This window comes from Leptonotus elevatus, chromosome 15 (assembly GCF_054856555.1).
Source record: "Leptonotus elevatus isolate MCC_2025b chromosome 15, RoL_Lele_1.0, whole genome shotgun sequence".
In the NCBI taxonomy this organism is placed as follows: Eukaryota; Metazoa; Chordata; class Actinopteri; order Syngnathiformes; family Syngnathidae; genus Leptonotus; species Leptonotus elevatus.
Genome location: NC_141253.1, coordinates 12105114 through 12117447, shown reverse-complemented (window position 1 = coordinate 12117447; position 12334 = coordinate 12105114). Strand labels below are relative to the sequence as shown.

Here is a 12334-nt window from a genome sequence, read left to right as displayed (position 1 = left end):
CATTGGTGGATTTAATCCCTTTAAATTAGTCCCTCGCTAATCCCTGCTAACCTCAAGCGGAGGTCACACAAGATGCAGAAATGAATGCTGAGCTAATAGTTCAGCATGGATATAACATGTTTTTGTTTAGATATTGTCACTGTAAAAAGAAATGTACCTCTATTTTTCAATTTCACATATCCCTATTGACGTGCGTATGTACCAATACTGTACACATATATCACACACTTGACTGTCTTGATATACATGTATCCAAATCCCTAAATCCATAGTAAGGCTTCAAAATCCACAGGTCGCCAGTCAATTAGCCGTGGTCCAGTCGTCACGATTGGCCTGCAAGACGGCGTCAAAGCACTTCGCTGGCGAAAGTCCTCCCGACGGGAGCTAGCTGCACCGCCGCGCGACCCTTTTGCTGCTATCACATCACATCTTGGCTCTTTGTCTCTGCTGTATTAGAGGATTATGCTGACCTATGCCCTTGCCCCTGGTCAAACTGAAGCCGGGCGCACCATAAGCCTATATTTTGCTGATGCCAGCCGGGGGGTGTCGGCCGAGCTTTTGGCTCCCTGTCGGCGCCACCTCGATGTTATACTCGCGTGAGGTGTAGATTGTTTATAGTGGCCATGAAATCCAACTTAAATCGATTACATTCGTGCCGTGGATACGTAGCGTTTCATCCACTGCCATCTTCTCCTCCGCCCTTGTAATGCTGACAGCGTGGTATCATAATCATCTATTAAACAATAATTGGATTGTTAAGAATCCTGTTAGTTGTGTGGAATTGATTGTCGATTCATTAATTACACCTCGAAGCAATAGAGGCCAAATGGAGTGCATTACTTTGTTGCAACCAGCAGTATGCTATAGTTTGTTGTCTAAAGAAGAAAAGCTACTTTCTAAAATGGCCGATACTGTACTTAATGCAAAAATATTCACAAAAAAGTGCTATAAAATCATAATCGCTCAACATAAATTGACATTTATTTCAGGGAAGAGTTGAAATGAGCCATTTCACAGAATGGCTGGTTATTTTTTCATAAGTCTTATATTCCTTTAAATTATATTTTGCTTACCAAAAGAGCAGCACATAAGGAGAAGAATTAAATATGGATTTATGCATGTTGTAAATAGATTCCTCCAACAGTATATAAGGTGATCTTATACTCTTAAAATACAATGAAAAAAGGTTACAAAGTCGTAATGTTTTTCGTCGTAATCCTTTTTTTCTGCTATCTGATTAGAAATAATGCTTACAATATTTACAACAAATCAATTATTTTTCTCTGTAGTTCATAAATGGCAAATTGGGCGTGTTAGATCAGATGTGATGACATATTTTAAAATCATTTGGTTTACGCCGTTATGGGCATGAACACAGCCGACTCCATTCTCTGCCAATCAAAGTGGCTCCTCTCGTTCCCTTTCAATGTGCCACAGCCGTGTCTCTCATGGAGACATCTCTGTGTAAAAAAAAGGATGCAACGACCTGCGAGTGACTGGAGCATTGTCACTGTTCTCGGCACCCGCATTAAATACAGAATGTGTATTTCATGCTTTTTTTTCTTTTTTTTTACCCAGCCCCATTTTCAACTCCATTTTAAAATCTTTGTTTCATGAACCCCTTCAACCCTCGTTAGGACAATTGGTTAAGAAAATGGATGGATGGATGTTTCATGAGCACTTTTGCAATGTTAACCTTTCTCCACAAATTAGCACATCCCCGTTTCCAAAACGAAAGCTCCCTAATGGACACCCTCGTCATAACAAAGCTTGCCCGACCCTGACCACTGATCCAAAACCCTTTGTTAGGAGGAGATCCTTCTATTATTAGATAGCATTAAAATTGCGAGCGAAACAAATTCCTCACTCTGCTAATGAGTTTCTACATCTTTCCTTGAGGGGAGGGATGACCCCCGCAAGGTGCGAGGCTTTCCAGCAAAGCCATCCTCTGGAATTTTGTAGAAGAAAAAAAAAACTTTCTGGAAGAGAAGCTTGCTCTCAATTTCCGCCTACTCGTGAACTTTGGTCTCACCTGATTATATTTTTTTATAATTTTGCTTCTTCTGAACAGATTTACATTACAATGGAAGGATAAACATGTAACAGCTGTCTGCCAATAATCATCCTGTCATCCATCTTAGATTTTTTCAAGTGTTTATTTTTTATTTTTTTATGAAAACCATTTGATCACAAGTTGGGTCAAAACACTCCTTTACAGCCAACTGCATATTCTTAGGTGTGTGTTTCATTTAGAAGAACACTAAATTGCTCCCTGGTCACAGGAAAATTGCAATTTTTTGTGACCCCTTCCCTTTCAAGATTTTGTAAATGAAAAAAAAAGTGCCGTGGCTCAAAAAAGGTTGAGAAACGCTGGTTCACTCAACTCAGCAAGCAGCCAATACTATTGTACCCTGCTTCGAAGTCCCATCAGCTCATTACTAGTGACAGACAGGTTTTTGAAACCTTGACTTTGACTACCCAGCAACTAATTGTGGCCGACATATGTTCTGAACTCCTGTTTCCACGCCATAGAGCCCAACTTTCCTTTAGATGACGTCATGTAGTGTTTTGGCTGCAAACGAGGTGAGAGTGAATGCACTCGATTCCCTAGCTTTAGGAGACCATTGAATAATTCTAGATTACTAGTCATCAAAATTAATATAATTAATAATAATAATAATAATCCATTATAAACATTTCGATTTTTTTTTTTTTTTTAAACTGCACACTTTTGACACTTGTTTGTTATCCAAGGTTTGGAAACTTTCTTTCAGGAAAAACAGAGTTAAGCTAATCAGACAAGAGAAAATGGTTGGAATTAATTCAAGTTTGGGTTTAGTTCTTCGATTATTTTTGCTGTTGCAATAAATCAAAAAGAGCCTCTGCCTTTCCCAACCGTCAGCAATATCTACCTTTAATTTCCTAACCATTCTCTCTTTGTGTTTGTCTTCCTACTTTCTCTATGTCATTTGTTCCGTCTCATTAAGTCATCATCTAGTGATGAACGTGAAGGCAAACGGAGCGAGCGAGTGAGTGCGAAAGAGAGAGAGAGAGAGAGTTCTGCTAATTTAAGAATAAAAGACAGCCGAAGAGATTCAGGGTGCGTTTGAGACGAGCGCTCTCCTCTGGCATATGCTAGTGGCTAATTTTAGCCTTGCGGGGCAGCGCGCTGTATGTCCCAGCGGAGGAGTTGAACCATGGAGGGATCTGAACATCGGCCCAGCCCTCTTCTTCTCGCTCTCATCTTTCTTTCTCTCTCTCTCTCTCTGTCTCTGCAACTCTGTCTGTGTGTGTACGTGTGTGTGGTCGTTGTCCTTTTGTTGCAGAAAGGTTACAGGACAGTCACAATGGACCGCAGTGGAGAGGATGGCCATTCAGACTCAAAGAGGTTTTAAACCACCTGCGTTGGTCGCATTTTAACTGCAGATTTTGCATATTTTCTTTTTCATTATTCTCAAGCCAAATCAACATTTTCCACATTATACGTACCCACCAAATTTTACAGGGTGAAGATCCTTGAAGAATTGATTGACAATGTTATACACACTGAAGGCAAAGCGCCACCTTATTTATCCCCCTGCAGCTTTTCTAATTTCACAACTGTAGAGTCTTAATCTATCGCTCAATGTGAATTAATGTTTTCGCACCGTTTTGGAGGTGAACGTGAAGTCTGCTACTTAATGGACGAAATAGGCCCAATTAAGCGTCATTTCAACCGTGATTAATTAAAATGGGCACTTTGAGGGGAAATGACAAAGCATCAACTTTAAAAATAGATTGCAATTAGACGAAATATTTCACTGGCAGATCCTGGAATGCGACGGGTTTATTACCCAAGTGCACCAATAAGCGATCATCACGTCCATATTTAACGATTACAGTCGGAGGAATTATGGACTAACTAACCTGGAATTAAAAAATGGCTCCCCTATTAGGAGATAGTGGGAAGTGGTTCCCGGGTGGTGAAACACATAAATGAAACTGCTTCTCCTTACTATTACACCTCCAAATTACTTTTTTTAAATGTACACATCTTGCCCGATGGCCACTCTACAACAATGTAATGCCCACACGTCGAAAACCGGAAACGAAAACAAAGTTGATGGGTGAAAACCCGGAAGTCCCGCCTCCTCCGTGGCATATAGTCCATTCACTTATTTCATTCAAACATGTGAAGTGTACGTATCCTACCCTGACCCATTGACACAGCGAATCAACTCACAGAAATGTTTTCCTTTTTAGTTAAAAATAACTTACCTTAACCTCTCGGCTCCTGCGCTGTACCATGGCCAACAACAGAACCACTTTAAATCCATTCCCATACTAGCCTTATCCTAGCTAGCGCTAAGCTAGTTTGCAAACACCCTTTCGTGTGTTGGCTAAGATGGCATGATAGGCCAACAGCAAGGCATTAAATAGCCTTAGCCGTAGCCAACCACCAGTGAGGCATTACCATTGCTCGGATAGCATTAGCTGGCCGACAGCGAGGCCATTAGCCATTAGCCAAGAATTCCCATACATACCAGGTAGCTTGTACGTAGCTTCGTATCTTCCGCGCATGTACTCTTCACTTGTAGAAGGAGTCTCACCCACGTCCCATCCAGACATTTTTCTCTGACGAGTCGATAATATGCTACGACGCATTCTGAAGAGAAGAATGCGAAAATTCAAATTTGGCATTTGTTTTCAATCGGTAATTCGCTACTCAATTTGACTTTGATATAATATTAGGACATGTTATAGGACCCGAAGCGCATATTGTAGGACATATCGGCTGTATCATAAAACATTTGTCGCACAAAGCGTCAGTCAAATTCAGCACATGCTAAATGGTCCTGTGAAAACCGATCAAGAACCTGACCTTTTCACGAATTTATAAAAGCCCCCTCGGACGCCCGGCTATCTTAGCATGCATCCTTGGGTCATCATAGGACATGTCATAGTAGCCTACATACATAGATTGAATTGGTTTGTTACTTCATTTTCTGAAGTAATCCATCAAGAGTATTGAGTAGCACTCAAATTGGTAGCAAGACTTGTAGCATCACATGCATACTCAATGTATGTTTCTTGACGGCTGTTTGTCTTGGAGTGCGGCCATGTTGAATTATGGACAACTCTAACATCTGCGAGCGCAGTAGCACAAACTCAACCAGCAACGACCGAATCCACAAGTGGCCAAACCCGCTTCCGTCATTCTTGGCTTGAAAGCAGCCTAACCAACGTTTCTGCTTTTTTCTCTTTCTGTTTGCAGATCTTCCATATGACCTATGACCTGGCTAGTGCTGTGGTAAGAATATTTAACTTGATAGGCATGATGCTGCTGCTGTGTCACTGGGACGGCTGCCTCCAGTACCTGGTGCCTCTGCTCCAAGACTTCCCCCCCGACTGCTGGGTGTCGCTAAACGGTATGGTTGTAAGTATCCCGCTTTTGACTCTTTTCTTTCTTGTTTTGGCAGCTGTGTGCGTGTTGTGCGTGCGACTGATGCAGACTTTTGTGATTATTTTCAGATACATTTTTGCTGACTTGTCATCTTCATAGATGTCTTCCTAATAGGAAGTCATTTTGTTGTAAAAATGACAACTTTTTTCTTCAGTTACCTGTATTTGACTATATTTTCCTGATATGGTGACCTTTGTTGAATTACAAATTAATTTTGGAAAAATTACGTCTTTCCTGCTATGTTGCAGGGACTTTTTTTTTTTAATTGCTACTTTATTGTCATAATTTAGCTACTTTTTTCTCATATTTTTAACTACCACTTGTAGAATTGCAACATTCTTCTTGTAAAGAGATGTCTTTACTTGCAAAATATTATTAAGACTTGATTAGTACTCTATCTCTATGACTTAACTTTTGGAACAGGTTATGTTAACCTAATTCTTGTAAATCCCGTTACAACTTTATTCTAACGCTAGTATTATTATTGCAATATTTTTGTCATAACATCAAATTATGACTTTATCATTCAATGTTATTTTCTCATATGAATGACGTTATTTTGTAAAAAAAAAATCTTTATTGTCTTATAATTATTCTAGTCGTATTAGTAGTGTATACATTATTTAGTCGTATTTGCAGAAAGCAGTCTTCATCCCATGGCCTCACATCTTTATTCTGTTTCTTCCAATACAGTCCTGCTCACTGTTATTGGCATCACTTCCTTTTTTGCATAATGTCTACATTATTTTCGGAAATAAATGGAAATGTATCAAATTTGTAAAATGAGAACCTTTTAAATGGATGTCCAACGTAATTCCACAAAATAAATTGTTTTTAAACTTGCATAATGTAATTGCAAAGAAGAATTAGAAAATACAGCATGTGCAGCAATAATGGCACCCCTCTTTGATATTTGGTTGCGCAACCTTTGGCAGTGACGACAGCTTCCAAACGCTTCTTGTTGCTATCTCTAAGCTTCTTGCACTTCTGCGCTGGTCTTTCCCCCCACTCTTTCTTTGCAAATTGTTCAAGCTCTTGAATGTTTGCAGGTTTGTTTTCCCAATGGCACATTTCAAGCAATTAGCATTAGAATGTAGCTGTGTTATATCATTATTCACAAATCTGTTTAAAACGGTGGGTAAAACAGCTTGTTGCAACATGGCCCTGTTTGATCTCTTATACTCTGCTGCCACCTGCTGGCCGTTTTTGTAATAACTACCATTGCTTCAAACATTCTCTCCAGTTCAGAGGCTGCATCAAAGCCTTTTATTTGCTCTAGCATAAAAAAACATATTGGAGCATGGTAATATTTAAAATAGGACGTATTTATGTGTTTTATTAGTTTTTTTTAGAACAAATGAGTTTATGACTTATTTAATGCTCTTTTTTTTTTTTACTTTGTATTATTCTAAAGTAACAGTACTTCCACTTGAACATTTTTGGCTACTCCATCCAACTCTGGTTGCTAACCAAAACAGCAGTACCTACCAGTGCACGTAAAAAAATAAAAAAATTGTCTTCATGAGGGCCGTGCATTGGGGAAGCGCATTGTAGGCAACACAGATCGCAAACGCTCGCCTCGGGCCTTCCCCTGCCTCCTCGTCTCGCCTCTTCCTCCGCCTATCTCCCCACACGCAAAGCGACTGTTGTGAGGCATCCGGGCTCGAGGTGCAAACGTCAGCTCTCCTCATCGTCGCATCTGCTTACTTTTCACGTCAGCTCGAGCCGCGCATGCTTGATTCATTCATAGACAAACACGAGAATCATTTTCCCCAACAACTGCCGCCATTCGTTTATCCTGATGATGTGCTCCTCTCGTGTAAACTATGCAAACACCATCATTCCATTCGCCACACATTATTAAACTATGACAAAGTCATCCAAAAAGCCTAATGAGCAGCCTAAATTTGCACTGCAACTCTCGCTCGGAATAAATCTTACTTATTAGCCCGCTGCAGATCAATATGGAATCATGTAAAAGACTTAATTAGATGCACCCCGCGAGGCCTCATTTGCATCAAGCACTTTTGCCACGACGGGAGGTTTCCCAACAAGAGCTAATGTCGGAAGTTAAAATGGCTTTTATAACCTTTTGAGTCAGGGGTGGGCAAGGGAGCATTTGATGCAGCCCCACATGCAATTTTGGAATGCATAAAAAAACATTGAAACCACAAATGCTCATAATATATATTTCTTTATTATGTTAATCATGGTATATTTTTGTTATATTAACTGAAATGGCCAAGATAGAAAAAATGAAATTGAAGGGTTTTTTTTTCCATTTTCTTGCTTTATTTTCAGATGGCTTTTCTTCGTGAAGTGATAACTATATTCTTGTCGAATGACAAAGTTCAACCGACAACTTTATGGTTGTAAAATAGCAAATGTATTCTCGCAGTATGACATTTTCATGAAATTATGTCTAAAGATGTTTTGTTGTAAAAAGAAAAAACAACAAAAACAAATACAAAAGTATATTTTTTTCTTCAGTTACAACTTTATTCACTTGACTTATGATCAATTGTAAATTCAAGACATTGTTCTTCTTGCATGAGAACTTCTTTTATTAAGTTACTATTGAATTCTCTAAAACTGAGATTTTATTGACTACGTTTATGACTACGTTTTCTCATAAAATTAGGACTTTGTTCTCATATTATCAAAAAAATATATTTGTACAATTACAACTTAATTCTCATGAAATTCTCATTTTATCCTCAAAGTTTTAAAAATGTACAACTTTTTTTCTGTAAAATTACAACTTTATTATTATATGATTGTATTTTTGTAGAAAGATTTTGTCTCTTCACATAGTGACAGTTTTTTTCCCCTTCCTTCTAATATGATTAAATGTATACCCTAAAATTAAAGTTTCCCTTGTTAGCATTATGACTATCTTTGTAAAATGTTGGTTTTAATATTACAACTTTTTGCCATAAACACAGCTTTATTCTTCAAATCTGTTGATAGTTTTCTTGTAATATTACTCTTTTTTTGTGGTTATAATTACTAAATAAATAGATACATTTAAAATTACACCTTTTTTCTAATAACGTTTATTTGGGGGGGGGGGATTAAAAAGTACGATTTCATTCTTATAAAAATTGCAAATTTTCCCCATAACATTGTGACTTAAGTGCCAGCTCCTAGCAAGATTTTAATGTCGTGCCAATTCACTAATCCCAGTAATGTATCTTTAACTCTCAATGTTATCGGTTTGAAGATACATTTTTTTGGTATGCACAATCAATTAAAACTCTAAAATACGGATATATTTACATGTCGAGCAAAAAAACGTGGTCCTTTTTTGAGCTCCCCGGGCTTGCGGTGACACTTCAGAAAGGATCATTGCTGTTTATGTTTGTTTTAGCTTTTGTAGCACTGCTTTCAGTTTTCTAGTTGTAAAGCCTCGGCCAACGTGAGATGGGCATTTATTTGTTATTTCCTCCGTAAGATTACAACCTAGCTCTTGTGATATGATTACTTTTCCCCTGGAACATTACAAAACTCTTTCTGCGAATGATTCTTGTCATATTACAACATTGTTCTTATATGGTGACAACACGCACACACTTTACTCTTGCTGCATGAGAGGTCCCGAGATTGAAAAGATGTCTCGCAGTATTTTTTTTTTCTTACATGTTCAGACAGCATTGATAGCACACCTATATATAGAACCCCACACGATGTGAGAGTGTGATGCTTGTATGAATCAACCTATAGTTGGATATCAGAATAGTCGCCTGGGCTTGCTGGCACATCTGTTTAGCCATGGCCACAATTACATGAACGACAAACCTTTTTGATTGGTTTGCACCTAACTCATTTGTTGTGTGAAAACTACCAGCATTATGTCACCTATGGGAGGTTTATCCACGCTGCGTCACAACTCCTCTGGACACTGGCAACATAGAAACAGTAATTCAGAACATAAAAACACGTTGTCAATCGATTCTGATGATTTGTGTAGCATTGATTGTTGATTTGAGGGAAAAAATAATCTCTGAAATTAATATTTAATTGAACAGATCAATTTAAGTTGATCAGTGCTTCCCTACTCTGTATTGCATTTAATACCACCACCAATAGGACTGGAGTGGAACTGCACTGACTGCAAATGACTGTTTTGGATTCTTGTTGTTTGGTTGCTGCAGTTGCTGTTATTAATAGCGCAAACTCCTCTTACGTACCGTATCATATTCAACTAGGCAAACAAGGGATGTACCACAATCTGCACCGCTATTCTAACTGTATGTGTGATCGCCTGATTGACCGTAAGAATGTAGAACGTGACTGCATCAAATCAAACAATTGCGTCATTGCTCGTGTTGACCTGGCGCATCGTATCCGTCACTAAGGAGAGTCCGGGACAGCAAGGCTTGGCGATAGCGGCGAGTGGGCCAGTAGGGGTGTTATCAGCTTGACTAATGGCCTTAGAGTAGCTTCTTACTCCCAAGCGGCCGCCTTGACTTCATCAGCAGACGAGATTATGCCGCTGGCAGGTGAGAGGGCAATGTGGCCCGTTGCAATGACTGTGTACTGTTAAGGACTCTTGTCGTCTCCTTGTGCAAAACTTTGTAAGCGCCTTCAAAATAATTGAGGGTATCTGCGGGTTTTTTTTTCAAAAGATCATTTCGACCTGTCACGGACACTTACTGACAATCCTTAAAATGTAGTGGTAGAAGTCACGTTCGTTAGTTGTTCATCACTGGAAATAACATGCACATTTTTATTATCATTATTATTATTTCATTTCTTTCCAACAGTAGCATCTGAAGTCTTTTAGAAGGATCAGAAAGCTCACTCCAAACACGTTGGCGTGAAAGTCAAATTCTTAAGCTGTTTCGGCCGCAGTGGTGTAGTCCAGGGTATACGCGGGTATTCGGAGTATACCCATTTCTTTTTCAGTCAGCATCGAGCATACCCACTTCTAAATCTCCCCTGATGCACATTGTTCAGCCATGGTCTACCCTCCTCGGCCTCTAATTGGCTGGTACCCCCTGCCTACACTGATTAGATTGGCTAACCTTTGGCATGAGGACTGATGAGCCAATCAAAGGCAGAGTAGGGCAGGTCATGTCTAGGAAAACAATCCTTCAAATGCTCCCCGATCCACTAAGGCGACCCAGAAATTTAGCTCAGGTGAACTGATATGCACTCTGGGTTCGATCCCTGCTGCCGGTTACACACTAATGTTCTCGTTAAGTTTTATAGTAGCTAGGGCTGGTACTTGATTTTTAAGTACCGGTAAGTCAAAACACAAGAATGGGGACAAATAGTTTAAGATTCAGCATTCAATAATACTGAAATATTTGAAATGAAAATAAAAATACTTTTGAAAAAAAATGGTGAAAATTGAGAGTATACCCGCTTCTCCAGGGACCACTACGCCACTGCTTGGCGGTCCATGGATCATCACAATTAGAAATAAGCAGGCGCATGCTAATGCTAAATGATATCTTGGTTGACAGTTCAACACCGCTAACCAATGCAATGCACTCACCTTTATCCAAGCTTTTTTGCTCTGTCCCGACAGCTATCGGAAGCTGGTTGTGCCGTTTACCTTGCGCCGGCCACCCATTGCAACATTAGCAATATAGCGCTAGGAAGCTCAGCTTGCGTTGTCTGACTGGCACTCCTATTTTGTGGCATTCCAACAAAGTTTCCGAAGAAGAGAAGAATGCGCTCGGAGTATATTTCAATCTAAGCTATGGTTAACGGATTCCAAACACCGTTTGGGTTTATTTTTTTATTTTATTTTTTATTCCTCTGGACCGATAAAGTGTGTTTAGAAAAGGGCATTATTTCCACCCGGGCTGTCAAGATGTCAAACGTGTGCGAGATAAGGAGCGAGCAACTTAAAGGAGCGAGAATGTAGCGACTGCATGAGTGGGAAGCAAAACTGCAGAAGGTCATCGGCATCACAGACCAATCCGAAGCCAAGTAATGTCGGAAAATGAGACGTTCGCTGAACATCCCAAAAGACAGCTAACATTCGCGTCTGGAACCGTAAAGCTGTCCACTTCCGCCCTCATGGCTCTCTGCCTTCTGTGCACTGTCAGTTAGAACAGATTTTTTTTTTCATACGCTTACATAATTGGACAAATGAATATTGTGCAGGACTTTTCTGTTTTAGCCATACATGTGAGCGCTTATTGATTTTTAGCGAGTTATATGTTTGCGTTACAAGAACAGTTTTGTGTGCTAATGCTGAAACATAAGGGGAGAATTTATGTGAATTTATGTCATGTATGTAGTAATAACTTGGAAATGATGACATTTTGATACTTTGGAGTTTTTAAGCAAACACAATTACGTTTTTTTAATATCAACTAATATTTTTATCTTTTATGCATTTAAAAAATATATATATTTCAAGTGTTTTCCTGGCCCAAATTCAAGCGTATTTTTCTGTATTTAACTCTTAAACAATTAAAAGACAGCGCCTTATGTGTACAGATAATGTGGCCCTGTTAAATATAGCATTTCAGTCAACCATTTTACAGCCATAGGCAGAATATTTAAACCTCCTATTTTGCATTTTGTAAAAAGTTTTCATGCACTCTTTGCAGTCAAGTGTTTCCTCGTCTGGCCCATTGAAGGCCACTTTGCAGTAGAAGTCTAAGTGCTGTTCGCTATCTGCCCATTCAGGGAGGACACAAATTACTGCATCACCTGTTTATGATCATATTTTTCAGAGAAATCATATGTGCTGTGTTACAAAAGGCACTATATTTACCAGTTTGAAAATCCTTAACATTCACACCCATTTATAGTTGGAAAGACAATCCATCATTGTTCTTCTCTTGGTGTTTATTTGCAGTGCTTTTCTTCCTCAACACAACTGTAGGAAAAAAATACTCAGAGGTGGGAAAATCCTGGATATTAAAC

At 39.2% G+C, this 12334-nt stretch overlaps 1 protein-coding gene across 1 annotated transcript in view; it reads left to right on the top strand.

Moving 5' to 3' along the window:
* The window catches only part of hcn1 (hyperpolarization activated cyclic nucleotide-gated potassium channel 1), an 81908-nt gene that overhangs the window by 32325 nt on the left and 37249 nt on the right, over nt 1–12334 (top strand). The window contains exon 3 of the mRNA XM_086096381.1: nt 5255–5416. Within this exon, the coding sequence (XP_085952507.1) occupies nt 5255–5416 (162 nt within the window). The remainder of the gene's footprint in view (nt 1–5254; nt 5417–12334) is intronic.